This window comes from Pelophylax lessonae (genome assembly GCF_965119305.1).
Source record: "Pelophylax lessonae genome assembly, chromosome: 3".
NCBI lineage: Eukaryota > Metazoa > Chordata > Amphibia > Anura > Ranidae > Pelophylax > Pelophylax lessonae.
The window spans coordinates 492,527,581-492,547,787 of record NC_138770.1 but is presented as its reverse complement, the minus strand read 5'-3'; the positions used below and the strand labels follow the sequence as shown (position 1 = coordinate 492,547,787).

The window sequence follows — 20,207 nt, the reverse complement described above, 5'->3', positions numbered from 1 at the left end:
AGTGAAATCAGTTTAAGCCCTTCAAAAGCCTGAAGGCATTTATTGGTTTTTGGGGTCCTGTACACGGCTAGACTGCCAAAAAGTCTCACACATGGGGTATCCCCATACTCAGGAGAAGCAAGAGAATGTATTTTGGGGTGTAATTCCACATATACCCAAGGCATGTGTGAGCAATATATAATTTCAATGACAACTTTGTGTAAAATATTTTTTCTTTTCTCATATTTCAAAACACCTGTGACAAAAAATGTAATATTCAATGGGCTCAACATGCCCCTCAGGACATTCCTTAGGGTGTCTACTTTCCAAAAAGGGGTAATTGGGGGGGGGGGTTGTATTGCCCTGCCATTTTAGCACTTCAGGAAATGAGATTGGCAGTCAGAAAGTAAAAGCTGCGTAAATTCCAGTATATACACCATAGCTTGTAGAGGCTATAACTTTTGCGCAAACCAATTAATATAGGCTTATTGAGACTTATCAAAGACATGTAGCTAAATACATTTTGGCCTAAATGTACGACAAAAATTTAGTTTATAAGAAAAAGTAGAAATGTTAATTTTTTTTTTTGTCGATCTTTTTGTTCATTTATAATCGCAAAAATAAAAAAAACGCAGAGGTGATCAAATACCAAAAGAAAGCTCTATTTGTGGGGAAAAAAAAAAGGCCATACATTTTGTTTGGGAACAGCACTGCATGACTGCGCAATTTCCAGTTAAAGTCACGCAGTGCCAAATTGCAAAAAATTGCCTGGTGATTAAGGGGGTAAAACCTTCCAGTCCAGAAGTGGTTAAAATAAGAACAGATAACATTAACTTCCACTCTTATGATGCTGAAATGTGTAAATTGCCCCTATTGCATAATACTGTAATTCTTAAATGTTTATTTCAAGAACAAAAAGCAAAAAAAGTGGAGAACAAATCCAAATTTAACAATGGCCCAGAGCTATTTGTTTTTCTCTGCAGATAGCTTTTCAACAGGGGGTCTAAGCAGGGACACAACCACAATGAGTGAAAGGTGTTTTTCTAAAAGAACAAAAGACAATTTGGAATAGTGGGTTCTAACATATCCTGCTCAATGTTAGGCATTCTAAATGTATATGCTGTCAACATACGAAGAGAATAGCGTCACGTCTAGCAGAAATCAAAGCTGAACCAGCAAAAAAGAAAATTCAGAACATCCTAGAAACAACACTGATTTACTCTAGGCAGGTATAAAACAAAAACCATGCAGCTTTGAAATCATTAAAGCAGAGTTACACTCAAAAGTGGAACTTCTGCTTATCTGTCTCCTCCCCCCCCTCTGGTGCCACAATTGGCACCTTTCAGGGGGAGCGGGGTACCTGTTTTTGATATATACCCTATCCCCACTTCCGTCAGACCTCGTCGCGGCGAGGTTCGTCTTCCCTCTGCTTCGTGGCCAATTAGTGAGCGCAGCACGCTTCGCGCATGCGCAGTAGGGACTTCACTGCCAGGTCCCCTAATCGGCAATGGCGGCGGCAGCACATGACAGCCGATGGAAACATAGGCTGGGGTGCTGACATCGCTGGACTCCAGTCCAGGTAAGTTTCCTAAATTTAAAAGTCAGCAGCTACAGTATGTGTGGAGGGGAGGGGCGGAACTCTGCTTTAAAGCGGTTGCATACCCTGCTTTGTTATTTTTACCTACAGGTAAGCCTATAATAAGGCTTACCTGCAGGTAAAATGAATATCACCTAAACCTGCATGGTTTAACCACTTTAACCCCGGCTGCCACAGATTTACTGCGGCAGGCAGGCGCTCCTGGGCAAAGTGACGTAGTACTACGATGCTCGCTCAGGAGGCTGTAGGGGGCGAGAGCGCGCCGGCGGCGCGTTCCCGTCCCCGCTCGTTAGTCATGGAGTTAGCGCGTGTGACCGGTGGCTCCGACGGCTGCCGGCCACTCGCGATCTCCTGCAGCTGAGGGAGAAAGACAGACGGCTGATGTAAACACAGCCGTCTGTCATTCTCCCTGAAGTGATCACAGAGGCTATGTGATCCTGCTATATAGGATTGCATGTCTCTGGGATTACTTCACAAGCCACGCCCCTGACAGTTAGAATCACGCCCCTAGGGACACACTTAACCCACTGATCACCAGTAATGTTAACCCCTTTCCTGCCAGTGTAATTTTTACAATAACTCTGCATATTTATAGCCCTGATTACTGTAGTAATGTCACTGGTACCCCCAAAAGTGTCAAAAATGTCAGTTAGGGGTCCGACCTGTCCGCCGCAATGTCGCATTCCCGCAATAAAAATGACATAAATCTTTCCGTAGTTAGTAAAAGCAATAACTTTTACGCAAACCAATCAAAATACGCTTATTGCGATTTTTACCAAATAAATATGTAAAAAACAAATTGGCCTAAAATGTTAAAAAATTTTGCATTTTTACATTGGTTGTTAGGGCTGTTTGCTTTTACCATAAAAAGTTGGGCAGCTCCCAAGCTCCACCCAAGCGCAAATTCAGGCAATACAGGCCCTTAAAGCAAAACTAAACTCATACCTTCAATAAGGCCTTTTACGCTTATTAACTGGTCTTTTGTTCACTCTCAACCAAACTGTCAAGCCAGCAAATGGCCAAGAATATTTAGGCTGGGTTCACACTCATACGAACTGGATGTGGGTTTCTCCAGATCCAATTAGTAATGCAGGAGACTGTGACCGGCTCTCAATGGAGCCGGTTCCCACATCTCCAGGGCAGCTGTGGAGCAAATTGCACAGGGGTCCTGTGCGTCTTTGGCTCCGTCTCAGGTCTGAATTCAGGCAACAAATTTGGGCCTGATTCGTCCCTGAGGTGGAGAACAGGAAAGCACTGGACCCTTGCTGTGAGCCGCATGCGAATCAAGTGTGAACCCTGCCTAGACAACATATAGTAGATGTGTTAGACATAAAAAAAAAAAAAAGACACATACTTATATACTCTAAAGCTAAACTCTAGGCAGATATAAAAGAAAAGATAATGCAAGCACACACACACTAATAAACTCAATTATTTATATTTTATTTTTTTAATGCAAAGAGTGCATCAATCAGAATTTAGCTTGGTATCAACCTTTTGCCATCCACTTCACAGCAGCACTTAAAGTGGGTGAGAAAGGAACAGCACAAAGAAGAGCCAACCAGGTGCAATTTTTTTGAAAAATGTGCTGACAAGGAGCAACCTAAAGCAGAGCTCCACCCAACAGAGGAAGCTCCACCCAACAGGGGAAGCTCCACCCAACAGGGGAAGCTCCACCCAACAGGGGAAGCTCCACCCAACAGGGGAAGCTCCACCCAACAGGGGAAGCTCCACTTGTCTTGTTTATTTATTTATTTTTTATGCTTTCTTTAACATGAAGTGAGGGAAAAGAGATGGCCAAGTCTCACTCTCTCCAATTAGTAGGCTGGGGGGGTGGAGACTCAACTGCATTCCTTAACTGTAACAGAAAGTGTTCATATCCCCTTGGCTGTGGTGTGTGCGATGAGGCTGTGTAAAGCTCAGGGCTGAATAGAGGGAAATGCAAATCATATCATAGGTAAAATAGTTCCCTATATTTGGCTGTTTGCCTGAGCATGTTCTCTGTAAGTAGGAAGTACCTCTGTCAACCCATCCACTAGCTTTCACTCATAGTTACATAGTTACATAGTTACATAGTAGGCGAGGTTGAATAAAGACAATAGTCCATCCAGTTCAACCTGTGTAGGTGTGTGTGACTGTAATCATCTAACATAGCCCTCAATCTCCTGATCCTTGAGATGTAAGTCTAAGAGTCTTTTGAAAGTCACCATACTACCCGCAGAAACCACCTCTTGTGGTAGACAATTCCACAATCTTGTAGCCCTAACAGTAAAGAACCCCCCACGTTGCCTGAGGTTAAAACGCTTCTCCTCTAATCGCATTGTATGTCCTCGAGTCCTCATGCAATTCCTTCGAATGAACAGCTTTTCTTCTAAGCTGAGATCCCCATTAAGATATTTATAAATTGCTATCATGTCCCCTCTCAGACGTCTTTTCTCCAGGGAAAATAAATCGAGCGATTGCAGCCGCTCTTCATAGGTAAGGTCCTCCAACCCCCTAATCAGTTTAGTTGCCCTTCTCTGGACTTTCTCCAGCTCCAACACATCCCTCCTGAGGACTGGCGACCAGAACTGGACAGAATACTCCAGATGCGGTCGGACCAGAGTTTTATAAAGTGGAAGGATTATAGTCTTATCTCTGGAATACATCCCTTTCTTTATGCATGCTAATATTCTGTTGGCTTTGGAAGCTGCCGCTTGGCATTGCATGCTGTTGCCTAATCTATCATCAACTAAGACTCCCAAATCTTTCTCCATTTTTGATTCCCCCAAGGGTTCCCCTCCTAACGTGTATTGTGTTTTTATGTTTTTGGTCCCCAAGTGCAAAACCTTACACTTCTCCACATTAAACCTCATTTGCCATGTCGTTGCCCACTCCGTAATTTTGTCCAGGTCATTCTGTAGGATATCTGCTTCATGCTGTGCAGTTATTGCCCTGGCCAATTTTGTGTCATCTGCAAAAACTGATAACGAACTACTGATCCCTTCCTCAATGCTGTTTATGAATAAATTGAACAAGGTTGGTCCCAGGACTGAGCCCTGGGGCACCCCGCTTACTACCTCAGACCAGTCTGAGTATGCGCTGTTTATTACTACCCTTTGGACACGGCCTTTTAGCCAATTCCGTATCCAAGAGCAAACCCTGCTGTCGATACCTGCAGACCTTATTTTATAAATTAAGCGCTTGTGGGGAACTGTATCAAACGCCTTAGCGAAATCCAAGTACACCACATCCACTGGTCTCCCCCTATCTAGCTCACAGCTCACTTCCTCGTAGAATGCTAAGAGATTGGTTTGACAAGAACGCCCATTTGTAAACCCGTGCTGGTTACTACTGATGATGTTGTTGTCTTTAGCATACTCTACGATATAGTCCCTTATCATCCCCTCCAAAAGTTTACATATTATTGATGTCAGACTGACAGGCCTATAATTTCCCGGGATATGTCTCTGGCCCTTTTTGAATTTTCGCTCAACTAAATTCAAAAACACCAACAACATCATACAAAGCCATCCACAACTCTGCCCCGAGCTCACCTCTGGGGCTTCTCCTAAGCCCTGGAACTCCCTGCCCCAAATCAATCTGGCTAGCTCCTACTTGTCTGCCTTTAGGAAATCCCTGAAATCTTATCTTCTCTGGAAGCTTTTTAGTCTCTACCTAACAAAAACTTTTCTTTTGTCATCAACTCATTCCCACAAAGGTATTACCTTTTGTACCATCTTCCCTTCCCAAACAGAGCCTTCTTTACCCTCTTGTATTGAACTGTATTGTAACAGTACTGTCTCACTTTATTTTGTAAAGGCCTGCACAAACTGCTATCACTACAAAGTCCAGTATCATAATTATAACAACATCAGACTAGAGGAAAAACGGCAAGAAATGAAAAAGGAGATCTAAGTGGTGGTTATAAAGAAAAATAAACATACATATGCACCACCATGCTGCAGCATCAACCTAATGCTGCAGCTATCCTCCGCCAGCTCCAACACCAAAAACTGACTGCTCAGTTCAGTCTTCTCAGAGCGGAGAGCAGTGACTGTCAGCCACCGCTCTCCCCTCCAATGCTCACTGGAATGCCAGGCTGGGGAGGGGGCAGGGGCAGCTGGATCCAGCTCTCAGCTACACAGTGTCAGAGCAAGGTGTCAATCAGGCCGACAATATGGTCGGCATACTTCCAGAGCCTGGGGCGGCTCTGTAACATCAGCCGACAAAAGGCTTTTGCCCATTTTCTGCTCATTCTGGGTCACAGGAGAACATAAGTGCACTCCTGTGACCCAGAAGAGAAGTAAGGCCATAAAAGGCTTTAGCCATACTTCACTTTCAAAATGCAAAAAGAACATTTACATTGTAAAGATTGCCACACACCTTGAAGGCCCCTTCACACTTCTCAGGTCCTTGCAGTGCATTTTAGAATGAATTACCACATCATAAAGATGTAAAGCAGACCTTAGAGACTTTCATGCATAGCAGGAAGATTATACCACAACACGTTATGTGCCAGCAATTGTCACTCCTGGCAAAATTTGGATTAAAACAAAATGTTAATGTCAGTAAACAATACTGAAAAAGTTCAAACAGTCCTCACGTCTGTGCTATGCTTTAAAAGAATAGCCCTGTGTTATTGGGGGTCCTTTTCTGCGGGATTGTTGCCTTTGCAAAAAAAAAAAAAATGTTCCCTATATCTATTAAGAACACCGCAACAATTAGACTACATTTAGATGGGCAATTAGCATGCCCTGCGATTTCCAGCCACATGACCCTGCATGCGGAAGTAAAAGGTGCATGTGAATTAGGGATGCACCGAAATTTCGGCCACCGAAATTATCAGCCGAAAATGAGCCTATCGCATTTCGGTCGATAATGGGTTAACATTGCCGAAATTAATATGGCCGCCATGAGGAAGGAGGAGGGTGCAGCGCAGGGCAAGTTTTTTAAAGTCCCGCCTCTGGCCGGCCGCCCACCTCTCAATGACGTCCCTACTACTATGATCTGAGTTTGAATGAAGTGACATACCAGGCGGGAGGGCGGGGCGAGCGGCCGCTAATAGATGTAACTATGTGAGCCTTCACTTCCCTGTCAGGCATGTATCTCCTCTGACAGGGAAGTGAAGCTCTCACATAGTTATAGTTATTAGCGGTCGCTCCCCCCGCCCAGTGTCAGGTCAGTTCTTATTCACACACAGTCCCGCTGAGCTGACAGGGAAGGATCACATAGTTCTATCTATAGCGGCCGCTCGCCCCGCCCTCCCGCCCGGTGTGTCACTTCATTCATACACAGATCGTAGTAGTGACATCACCAGGAGGCGGCCAGAGGCGCTTCTTTTGAATGGACACCCGAGGAGGGACGATGAGCCAGAGGGGGGGAGGGTGTACTGCCGAGGGGGACGCTGAGGCAGTGGGGGGGGGGGTGGGGGTTCGAGCTGAGGCAGCTTACCAATGGTATTTGTATTATGAAGCATGAGGGGTTAATGTATTGTCACTGCAGGTCACTGATGCCTTAGTGACCGACCAGTGGCAGTTAATTAACCCCTTTGTGCTGCATTAGTGCAACCAGTATCAGTGTTAATTAAAGCGGAGTTCCAGCCTCACACACTCACCTGTCCAACGGTCCAGCGATGCGGCCGCCCGAAGCCTAGCTCTTCTCCCTCTCTGCTCTGCGGCGCCGGCATCACTGGTGTGGGCACCCGGCTGTGACAGTTTGCGGCTTCACAGCCGGGTACGCACTGCGCATGCGCGAGATGCGCTACGCGCTGTGATTGGCCGGCAATCTTCTGGGACCTCTGACATGTCCCAGAAGATTGCAGGGAGGGAGGGGGAGAGGAGAACTTCCGCTCAGGGCGCCACAGCGCTCCGAGCGGAAGTGGGAGCGGGTACCTGTCAAAACTAGGTACCCGCTCCCCCCCCCAAAAAAATGACATGCCAAATGTGGCATGTCAGGGGGTTAGAACCACCTAAAACGGAAGTTCCACTTTTGGGTGGAACTCCGCTTTAACACTGGTTGTACTGATACTGGTTGCACTAATGCAGCACAAAGGGGTTAATTAACTGCCACTGGTCGGTCACTAATAGATGAGTGACCAGCAGTGGCAATACATTAACCCCCTCATGCTGCATAATACAAATACCAGTGGTAATTAAATTAACCTCTTGCCAACCCATCACAGTACATATACTGTGACAGGGTGGCAGCGACAGGTGTACGTCGCTGCCTGTTTTTGGTGTATGCCCCTGTTCTATCTATTTCAAATTTTTTGGGGGGAAAAAGTCATTTTCGGTTTCAGCCCAGAATTTTCATTTCGGTGCATCCCTAATGTGAACAGCTGCTACTGTTCATGGCTCAAAGCATTTTGTGTGCATCCAGCCACAATCACTGCATTTAATCACCGGCTCTACAAACAGTCACAAATAGCTGCAGCCACCGTCAGCCTGTCATTGTTTTGTGAAGGCTGAGTGACTGCAACTATTTGCACACCGCTGTCATTCCAGATGCAGAAATTGGCAGGATTCCTGCTGCTGGAAATCGCAGGGTGTGCTAATCGCTTGCCAGAATGTAGCCTTACACCAATATATTACCACTGTCTGCAAAAGCAGCCACAGAAATAACCCATTGCCTTAAAAGATATAGAAAAGGTATGTGAAAGATTTAACTCTGCAAAAACCAATAAAGTGTTTAGCATTAAATTTAAAGCAGTTTAAAGTTATTACCCTAAAGCATTCTCTGCATCTCTCCAGCCTCCCTAAATAGTTACCCGAGCCCGATCATGATCCAGTGCTGTGCCCGAGAGCAGCAGCACACTCCTCCCTCTCTTTCCTCACAGGACATGGAGGCAGCAGTGGGAGTCAATGGCTCCTGCTGCTGTCAATGAAATTTTGTGACAAGGGAGGAAGACCAAGCTGTGCTATCAGTGTCTATGGACACAGGCAGCGCGGCTCAGGATCGAGCCTGCACAAGTGTCCCCATAGCCAGCAACTTGCTATAAGGGAACTGGCCAAAGAGGAGGAGCCAGAAGCGCTGGCAGGGGGACCCCAGAAGAGGTGGTTTGGGGCTGCTCTGTGCAAGGATTTTGATAATGATAACTTTAACATGTTTAAATGTTTTTTTTTTTCTTAAACCAAAGGTTTAGAATCACTTTTACACAAAATACAGCATCTTAGATCAAGGTGTTCATTGCTTTTAAAAGCCCAAGGCCCGTTCACATCTAGCAAATTTGGGATTGTGGGCAAAATCACTGCAATTCTGCCCACAATTCCAAATCATAAGGTGATGCTAGCAAAACGCAACACGCATGCTTGTGTGGCATTCATTTTTAATGGCACAAAAAATGCGGTGCAATTTATCACACGTCAAACCACATTGCATGAAGCTTGATGCTCCTTTTTGAGCGCCAAACTTCATGTGGAGTTTGCTGCAATTGCTGCATGATAAATCGAGTGACAATAGCAGCAAAACCGAAATGTGTTTTGGTGCCATTAAAAATGAATGGCACACAAACTGTCATTGCAGTACGATTTGGAATCACAAGCACAATCATGGCAATTCGGTCCGTGATCACAAATCGCTAGATATGAACATGGTCTGAGTTAAGATGAAATAAAAATCAGCACAAGGGACATGTCTGTAACTTACAGTCACTAGGATGTGTCCCTTGTACCAATGCCTCATTTTCTGACCTCTTCTTTCATTGAAAGCCTCCTCGCCCCCACCCCCACTTGTTATCTTTTGATTTGAGGGGGTTAATAAAACTAAGGAGCTGTCACATGCTCTCATCAAGACAGCCCAACTATGTCCGCCCTTTCCTTCCAGCTTTTCCATTCTTAGAAGCCATACTACTGCTCCAAGGAATGAAACAGGATTTACGAATGGTGGTCAGGCAGAATTTTGAAAGGTCCATCCCCTCTATTCAAAGAAGCTGAAATACGGCTTCTATGAATGAAACAGCTGGGTGGAAGGGATGGGCACAGTCGGGCTCTCTTGACGAGAGCTTGTGACAGCTCCTTAGTTGTAATAACCCCCACTGCCTAGGAAGATTATGGCAGTGGGGGTCTGTGGAATAGACAAAGGAGGATTTCAACTAAAAGAAGAGGCATCAGCAGAAGACTAACTGTAAGTTATGTACCTTGTGCTGATTTTTCAGGTTTTTTTTTTTTTATTTTAACTGCACTTAGATTTTAATGGGAATGTCTAGTTACCTATATTTTAGAGATACTTGTAAAGAGATCAGCTTGATGCAGATAAATCAATATCGGTTATTGTTCTAAAAGCCTTACTTTTCTAATTCAAATAATATATTCATTTTGTTGTGTGTAAGGAGTTCAGCTTTAAAGGACAACTCTACTTTTAGCTACTCCTCTTCCCAGCAATCCTCAAAGTCTTAGCCCCCCCCCCCCCCCCCCTTCACACGAGGGGTTCTGAGAAACAGACACCCAGACCCGATTGGACCCTCCATTCTCCTCTATGCAGTGCCAGATGTAAACGAACTTGTGTCTATTTTAACCCAGCTACCTCTGGGTCCGATCCAGGGAAAAAAATAGAAAAAAAAACAGAGCCAGTCCATTTGCATCCAGCTACCTATGTAGCAGAGCCAGCTGTGCCCATGTCCGCTCTGTATAAGCAGAGCAGGCATGGATATGTCATCCGCCCGCTCAGCAGACGGATACCCTGCTGAGCAAAACCAGATCCAGCCTATGTGAAAGGGGCCTTATACTCACCTGTCCTTGTTCCTGACAGATCTCTGCTGAGAGCGGCACAACTGGTACTGCAAAGTATCTCACCCAGGAAGGTGTTTTTTTTTTTTTTTTTTATACACACGCTCAGAAAATTTCTGTCCATTCAATGGAGAGGTCATCCATGACTGGAACCAGCCATATGAATAAAAGATTTTTCCACCCATGCAACCATAATACTTTGTACCAAGATCTGGCAATATAGAAAACAGGCGAGTATAAGACATTGACAGGTTCTGGGGAGGGAGAAACGGTCAAAGTAACTGTTATACAAGTACAGTTATCCTTTAAACGCTACAATAATAACTAGAGTTAAAGCAGAGTTCCAACTAAAAAACAAAAAAATACATAAAAATACCCCTGGAACGGTCAGGGCTAGTGCATTCCACAATGGATAGCCTCTGAACTGTCCCGGGTTGCACTTACCTGCAAGAAGAAATAAATACAGTACTTACCTTGAAAATGTATTGTCCAGCGCTGCCATCTCAGGTGTGGGCAGCTTGAAGCCAGCGCGATCCTCTTCTGTGTCCTCTTCAGTCTTCTTCGGTCCCACGATGCACTGCACCGGCCCCGCCGTCACTTCAGAGTCTGCAGCGTCATCCCTGCACGGCTTCTGGGCATGCCCAGAAGCTGTTTAGCAAGGTATGACGGCGCCTGCACCGGAACTGACGTTGGGGCCGGTGCAGGTGCATTGATTCCTGGGAGCGATGACGTTCAGCTCCCAGGAATCATTGCAAGCCAGGAAGTGACGAATCGCCGTGGCCGCCGATGGAGGAAGAGGGAGTAAGGCGAGTATATTATCTTCTAAACAAGGTAAGTAAAAAAAAAAAAAAAAAAATTGCGATTATCCATTTGTTTTTCAGGTGACCCGGACCAAGAAGATGGAACGAACTTTCATTTTCGGGTGGAACTCCGCTTTAAATGATCACTGAAAAAAAAGCTACACTAAGGCCCCTTTCACACATGCTGTCCGTTTGTCCATTTTTCATCCCTCCGTTGACGGATGAAAAACAGACATCAATGCATCCCTATGGAAAAACGGATGTAAATGGATGATCATCCATTTACATTAGTTTACATCCGCATCAGCCAACATCTTTTTTTGTTTAACTGATCAAAGCTCTATTTTTCTTACGTTAAAAAAACAGATCAGACGAAAATCGGATGTTAACTGCTAAATGGTCAGTTTATCTGTTTTTGCATTGGTAGTGGATGTAAAAAAAAAAAAAAAAAAACTGATGAATGCTTCATCCATTTTGACGTGACTGAATTGATAAAATTAACGGTCCACATGTGTAAAAGGGACCTAAAAGTAGATTGAGCCCTAGGGTTGGCTCTATACACAGCAATTATTCAGAAACTCTGGCAGCTGTCAGAGTACCAAAATAGTGGTTTCATCTGATTGGCTGAAAATTTTCAGCTCACCTCCTTTCAAATTTTTGAAGTAATGCCAACAGGGCCACTCACAGACCAAACTTGCTCAGTGTACAACCAGCTTTATTTCCCCCCGATTCCAGTCCTTTTTCTATCTACTTTTTCTTCTCAGACATCCTCTATGCATCTATAACTGCAATCACCTCAACTCGGAAAACAGCAATGGAGCTCTATGGCTTCTTTGGGTGTTTTCACACTAGCACTTTTGGTGCGGACCCGGGTTCGATTGACGTCAGAATTCGGTTCTTTTTGATGATGTGAACACTGTCTTTGAACTCGAGTGCGCACCCGTGAACCGTACCCGAGTCCACTTAAAAAGGGTGGTCTGGGGTGCGGTTCATGTGAACTCCAGTACGGTTCGCTTCTGATGAGAACGCAATCGCACCAAAGCAAGCAATTCTATGCGTTTTGGCACCTTCTCGTTTAAAGCGGTTGCCAAGCAACACGAGTACGCGCCGGCTGCAGCTTGATGACACAAGTGTACCGTGGTTCGGATACAAAAATCAAATGTGAACACAGTCCATCGGGGGCAGGGGGAGGGGGGACCAGGCAATCGCACCAAGTGTGAAAACACCCTTATACTCACTAGGATGCTGAAATTTCTCATTCTGCAAATTACATCTCCTATTGGCTAGGTGGTCTACAGAATAAATATACCATTGCTTTATATTTTGTTACTGGATTTGTATTACAATACATGTCAATATATTTCTTATAAGGAAATTTATGGTCACAACTTTCAATTTATAACATCAGCTTTATAATAGTTCTATTTGACAATTCAATATAAGCCTTCTTGAAAAGTGCTGCCTGTCTGCTGGTTCTCTCTTTCCACAACTTCCTGAATTCCCTGCATGCTTTGCAATTTCTAGAAAGTGAGCATTCTAGCTGAGACTTTGCAGCAGCAGTGCCAAGCAAATGACCCCCTGTGATCAGTCTGCAGCCAATCAACACAGGACCTTGAAGATTGCGGAAATTACTGTAGTAGCACCATCTACTACAGCAATTGCCAGCTTTCACAGAGGTACAAACTTAATTTGATTCAAGCCTGACCATCCCCCCGCCCCCCTTTCTCCCTTCACTGGAGCGCTGGGCTGTGAAGGGGGTAGGAGCGGCTAGCTCAGGCTCTCAGCAGCTCACTGGGTGGATTCTGACCATATGGTCATGATCTTTTCCCAGCCTGGACCAAGCTTTGGCTGTACTTCTTTAACCTTTTCAGACAAAATACCATACACCCTCCCCACCTCCCTAGTCTCTGCTGTACTTATCCCAATGACGCTGAACTGTCAGTACCCACACAGCCAGTCCAGTGGTCTGAGGATCTGAAATCCCTGTTCTTCTCTGTGCAGTGCTTCCAGGACAGATCAGAGTTATTCTGGTTGGTTAGCACATGCACAGTGAGTCCTGCTGCATGGGCACTGACAGCTCATCATCATCGGAGGGAAGTACAGCGAGGACCAGGGGTGTGAGGAGGGTGGACGGAGTTCAGCTTCACATTTTTTCTGAATGCTAAAGTAGGACTAAAGGAAGAACTTTTTTTTTTTCACTTTAAATTGAATAGGGGAGGATTATAACCCCTCTCAGTTTTTTTCTGCCCTATGTTCCACATTGGGGAAACTTCCCTCCACTTTCTGTCCCATAGCCAAAACATGAAGTGAGAGGAAATCCCTCTAAAGCGATGAAGTCCTTGGTCATCACTGGATTTCCTCTATACTCCTGTTCTGGTGACACTTTCATTTTAATAATGTAAACAGGACAAATAGAGAGGGCGAATCCCCCCACACAAAAAAAAAGGTTTTGTAATCCCTCTCCATAACTTAAAGGATAAGTCCACCCTTGGGAACACACTCCACCTAAATTTAGGGTGGAACATGTAACTTGTTCCCAGAGTTTCAGACACCGCCTGCTGCCACCACTTTTACCCAAACTCCACCCCGTGGCAGCAGTATGGGCAGTATTTTCCCGTACTAGCTGCCACTGTTTTAAAATAGCACAGTCATGCAGGGCTCCATCCACACGACCGCATCATTCAGACACACAGCTCTGTGTGTCTAAATGAACTACATGCCCCAACATCCTTTGCGGCTGTCGGCTTGTAGTTCGCGATGAACTACCACAGCGCTGTGGAGTACCATGGTAGTTCATTGAGTCTTCCTGTCAGGGAGAGGCCCTGGAGATACAAGAGACCTGCATGGCATCAGTGATCTGCAGGTTCATTGAGAACTACAAACCATCAGCCGCAAAGGCTGACGTTACTGTAGTTCATACTGTAGTTAAAGTGGAAATTTAGTCAGAAAATTAAGTCCTACTCGGTAACTTCAGGGTGCCCCCCTTTGCAGATAAAGCTATATAGAACGTTAAAAATAAGTGCCTATACTGCTTAAAATCCAGTAATACACGGTCTTACCCTGCTCTGCACATTCTCTCTATTTTTAGGCACTGCCGAATTTGTAAAGGCCGATTTGTTGACAACCTTAAATCGGAGTTCCACCCAAAAGTGGAACCTCCGCTTTAGGTATTCTAACCCCCTGACATGCCACATTTGGCATGTCATTTTTTTTTGGGGGGGGGGGGGGAGAAGGTACCTAGTTTTGACAGGTACCTGCTCCCACTTCCGCTCGGAGCGCCGCGGCGCCCTGAGCGGAAGTTCTCCTCTCCCCCTCCCTCCCTGCAATCTTCTGGGACATGTCAGAGGTCCCAGAAGATTGCCGGCCAATCAAGCCGCGCAGCGCGACTCGCGCATGCGCAGTGGGTACCCGGCTGTGAAGCCGCAAACTGTCACAGCCGGGTGCCCACAGCAGTGATGCCAGCGCCGAGGGAGAGGATCGAGGCTTCGGGCGGCCGCATCGCTGGACCGTTGGACAGGTGAGTGAAATGGCTGAAACTCCGCTTTAAAGTGGAATTACTCCCCTAATATGCTTTTCAGCCAAGGAAGCAGTTCGCGTTTTCTCTGCAACTGACATGGTGCGGCACATGTGAGCAGTTATGACATTAGCCATTTGTTGGTTCAACAGTTTGGTTGAAAGCACAAGCAAATGTGACATCAAGCAATCCCGACACCAGGAATGTAACTGTTTTAAACCATTAAATAAATGGGTTTAGTTCCACTTTATGATTTACTGCTGCTCAGGGGCTCTGGGCTTCAGCAAAATGGCAGCCTCCGACAAGAAGAAACAAGCAATGCTGGAGGCAATTTATACCAAACACTAATTTTAGTAGCATAATTATTAATGTGGAATGTATGCTCCTTGCTGAAGAACATTATTTTTTTAGCAATTTGTTTTAGGCAAAGTTCCACTTTAATTCACAGAACTCAGTGAATGAATGATGTGTCTGTGTGGTTGGATCCCTGCACAACCGCACTTCTTTTGAAGTGTGCAGGGAGAGAATCCCTGGCCCGCAGTAACAGGGAGGGTGGATTGGGGGGAGAGCAGGCAGATATTGGACATGCTACTTAGTCTTTAAGTGATCCTTTACTGCTCATTTAGGCCTAGGGGACAGTAAAAACATTTTACTTAAGCTGGATACACACTATACAACTTTTGTTGTTAGATTTCCTTTAGATTTACCTTTAACTATGTAGTGTGCAAGGGCTTCCTGATTGCATACAAATTGAAAGGGTTTAGATTTGACCTCATAGTATATGGTTTTGGTTAATCTAAAGGAAAAAATCTAAAGACAATTGTATAGTGTGTATGGCCCATAAGGCTGGCCATACATGTTCAATTTTCTTGTACAATGTTCTGTTAGACTTACCAAAAACCATATAATATGAGGTCAAAACGAAACAACACATTCAATTGTATCTTAGATTGTAAGCTCTAACAGGCAGGGCCCTACTGTATTAAAGTGTATTGTAGTTGTACTGTCTATCCTCAAGTTGTAAAGTGCTGCAAAAACTGTTGGAGCTATATAAATCCTGTATAATAATAAGGCAAACCTTTGTACTACAAATTGTATAATGTATGGCCATCCTTACCCGCTCCTCTGCTCCAGCAGTGGCCTGTCCCCTGGCGTCAAGTCCATTGCAGGGCTATGGTCCCTACATCAGCCATGATGACATCAGAGGACCTTGGACAATCAGTGTGCAGAGAAGAAGAGGTTGCAGGGACTGCCCTAGCTGCATGTAGGAGCCTGCAGGAGCAGAGGATCAGGTAAAATATTCTTATACAAATCACCTAGACACAGACAGTTATGTCTGTGGCCCCACTGCAAGGTTTTTGTTTTCCAGGTGCACGCCTTTGATGGTCATGTGATGTACCTGGAATCTGGAACATGGAAAACCCATGAATACAATTACAAGGGATGTTGGCAAACTTGTTAATTTTAGACTACTTATGGCACTTTTCCCCTGCAAGTACCGGCTCGGCTCCACTCAGCTCTGCTTGGCCCTGCTCGACTCAGTTTGCTTTTCCACTGTGTGGTACTAGTTGGCACGTTTCAGCACTGTATAGGCTCTACTCGACTCTGTTTCCTTTTCCACTTAGGCCCCTTTCACACAGGCGGACAGTTCAGATCCGCCTGTTCGTTTTTTTTGGCGGATCTGAACGGTCCCCCCATGCATTTTTATGGGGCATCGGATGTCAGCGGAGACATGTCCGCTGACATCCGACCCGATCCGTCAAATCTGGACGGATGGAAACCCTATTTTCCATCCGTCCAGCGGATCGGTTTGGATGGGATCGGATGAGAACGGACCGACGGTCTGTTCCCATCCAATTTCCCCCATAGAGATGTATGGGGAACTGTCAGCTGTGTCTCCGCACTCAGCGCGGAGACACAGCTGTCATCCTTCAGCTCAGCGGGGGAATCAGCGGCTCGATCCCCTGCTGAGAAAAGCGGAGTCCGTTTGACGGACAGAGTGTGTGAAAGAGCCCTAAAGTAGTAAGTGGGTGGGATTACAACGATTCTCTGACCAATCAAGGCTGCATGCAAAGGATTGTGGGATATGGAATAGGTACGGCCTGCTTGGAACCCCAACCGAGGTTGTACTGTTTAAGCGAGCCGTACCATGTAGTGGAAAAGCGCCACTGTACCAAACCATACCAAACCATACCGAACCGTTCTAACACGTACCATGCAGTGGAAAAGCGCCAAAGCGATCCGTTCCCTGCAGTGGAAAAGCGCCAAACCCATCCGTTCCCTGCAGTGGAAAATCGCCAAACCCATCCGTTCCCTGCAGTGGAAAAGCGCCAAACCGATCCGTTCCCTGCAGTGGAAAAGCGCCAAACCCATCCGTTCCATGCAGTGGAAAAGCGCCAAACCCATCCGTTCCCTGCAGTGGAAAAGCGCCAAACCGATCCGTTCCCTGCAGAGGAAAAGCGCCAAACCGATCCGTTCCCTGCAGTGGAAAAGCGCCAAACCCATCCGTTCCATGCAGTGGAAAAGCGCCAAACCCATCCGTTCCCTGCAGTGGAAAAGCGCCAAACCCATCCGTTCCCTGCAGTGGAAAAGCGCCAAACCCATCCGTTCCATGCAGTGGAAAAGCGCCAAACCCATCCGTTCCCTGCAGTGGAAAAGCGCCAAACCGATCCGTTCCCTGCAGTGGAAAAGCGTCAAACCGATCCGTTCCCTGCAGTGGAAAAGCGTCAAACCGATCCGTTCCATGCAGTGGAAAAGCGTCAAACCGATCCGTTCCATGCAGTGGAAAAGCGTCAAACCGATCCGTTCCATGCAGTGGAAAAGCGTCAAACCGATCCGTTCCATGCAGTGGAAAAGCGTCAAACCGATCCGTTCCCTGCAGAGGAAAAGCGCCAAACCGATCCGTTCCCTGCAGTGGAAAAGCGTCAAACCGATCCGTTCCCTGCAGTGGAAAAGCGTCAAACCGATCCGTTCCATGCAGTGGAAAAGCGTCAAACCGATCCGTTCCATGCAGTGGAAAAGCGTCAAACCGATCCGTTCCATGCAGTGGAAAAGCGTCAAACCGATCCGTTCCATGCAGTGGAAAAGCGTCAAACCCATCCGTTCCCTGCAGAGGAAAAGCGCCATTGAATTGCACCCCTTGGAATCTCGCTACTGCCCTAGGGCTGGCTCCAACAAGTGTTCCCTTGCAAGACACGTGCGGGCGCAAATTAGTTGTTGATGGCAGCACAAACGCCACCGAACCGCATTGCGCCATGTGTTTTCTGAAAAAAGGATTGCTTTTTACGCGTTCTGTTACGTTTGACATTCCTTTTGAAATGAATGGGCTGTGAAAACCGGAAGTGGCCTTCAATCCCTCACTCTTTATTTTCCAATATAAATAAACAGGGTCCTTTTGCTGGCAGAGGGGGAGAAGAGAAAAGACAGGTTTGTGAAGTAACAAGGAATGGACGGCTCACCTTCTTTAGGGAGGAGACCAGCAGATTCCTCCACTTGGGGGCATTTTCCTCGCTGAAGAAATCGTACTGGAGCTGGGGTGCCTGCATGACTCGCTCCTTCCTCTAGGTCCGCACAATGAAGTAAACAGGCCACCTCAAGTGCTGGGCTCCGGCCACCTCAAGTGCTGGGCTCCGGCCACCTCAAGTGCTGGGCTCCGGCCCACAGCGATCACACGTCCCCGACTACAGAGGCCTTTCTTAGGGCAGAGGATCGTCCATACGTACAGGGCGAGGGAGGAGGGCGCCCCTTAGCAGGGGCAGCATATGGAGGGACAGGGGACACACAACAGTAACACCCCTGAGGGCAGAAGAGATGGCTGGCGGCTCATGGACACCGCTGTGAGGGGACAGCCTGTACATATAGGATATTTGTCTGCACACATCAGTCACCCTAGGATGACACAGGAGGCCGCAGCTGCCCTCTCGGGCCCACACGCACACAGCAGCTCTGGTGATACTGAGGAGGACGAGATCACCCGCACCTCATGGCAGACACTCCAGGGAGCCAGCGGGCGTCACCTGACAGATGCCAGTCTCCCCCGGCCGGGTGATGGCAGTAGACACTCCGTCTCCCCCTTCACCCTTTCCGTCTAACTGCTCGCCTGTCCTCCTCGCTGTCAGAGGTCGGCGTCGGACGCCGGTAGAGGGACCCAGGAGCAATCCCTCTGCGTCACTTTGTTGTTGTTATTGTTTATGCCCCAGCTTTCTCTCCCGACAGTTAGGCTCAAGCGGCCGTTGGAAGAAGCAGCCACTACGCATGCGCCTTTCTCAGAGGACAAGAGTGCTAACTTGCAACCGTCACGTGACTGGGATGTCTGGACACGCCTCCATGCCCGGTCGACAAGACATATTTTTTTTTTTTTTCGGAACAGCTTTATTGCTACCACAGTATTGATTCACAACTTCAAGAGATACGCAAGAGTAGAGCAGAGCACAGCAATTACAATGCGCTCAATATTCTCTTCCAGGCCATATATCCAAAAACACTAATTATACCAGGCCATATATCCAAAAACACCAATTATACCAGTGCCATATATCCAAAAACACCAATTATACCAGTGCATATATCCAAAAACACTAATTATACCAGGCCATATATCCAAAAACACTTAATTATACCAGTGCCATATATCCAAAAACACTAATTATACCAGTGCCATATATCCAAAAACATTAATTATACCAGGCCATATATCCAAAAACACCAATTATACCAGTGCCATATATCCAAAAACACCAATTATACCAGTGCCATATATCCAAAAACACCAATTATACCAATGCCATATATCCAAAAACACCAATTATACCAGTGCCATATATCCAAAAACACTAATTATACCAGTGCCATATATCCAAAAACACTAATTATACCAGTGCCATATATCCAAAAACACTAATTATACCAGTGCCATATATCCAAAAACACTAATTATACCAGTGCCATATATCCAAAAACACCAATTATACCAGTGCCATATATCCAAAAACACTAATTATACCAGTGCCATATATCCAAAAACACCAATTATACCAGTGCCATATATCCAAATACACTAATTATACCAGTGCCTTATATCCAAAAACACCAATTATACTAGTGCCATGTATCCAAAAACACCAATTATACCAGTGCCATATATCCAAAAACACCAATTATACCAGTGCCATATATCCAAAAACACCAATTATACCAGTGCCATATATACAAAAACACCAATTATACCAGTGCCATATATCCAAAAACACCAATTATACCAGTGCCATATATCCAAAAACACTAATTATACCAGTGCCATGTATCCAAAAACACTAATTATACCAGTGCCATATATACAAAAACACTAATTATACCAGTGCCATGTATCCAAAAACACTAATTATACCAGTGCCATGTATCCAAAAACACTAATTATACCAGTGCCATATATCCAAAAACACCAATTATACCAGTGCCATATATCCAAAAAAAAACAATTATACCAGTGCCATATATCCAAAAACACCAATTATACTAGTGCCATGTATCCAAAAACACCAATTATACCAGTGCCATATATCCAAAAACACCAATTATACCAGTGCCATATATCCAAAAACACCAATTATACC

The 20,207-nt window shown here is 45.7% G+C and overlaps 1 protein-coding gene across 1 annotated transcript in view; it reads right to left on the bottom strand.

The window, feature by feature from the left end:
* The window catches only part of SOS1 (SOS Ras/Rac guanine nucleotide exchange factor 1), a 628,878-nt gene extending 610,707 nt beyond the window's left edge, over positions 1-18,171 (bottom strand). Inside the window, exon 1 of the mRNA XM_082249445.1 lies at positions 18,054-18,171. Within this exon, the coding sequence (XP_082105571.1) occupies positions 18,054-18,140 (87 nt within the window). The 5' untranslated portion in view covers positions 18,141-18,171. The remainder of the gene's footprint in view (positions 1-18,053) is intronic.
* Between the last annotated feature and the right edge of the window lie 2,036 nt (positions 18,172-20,207).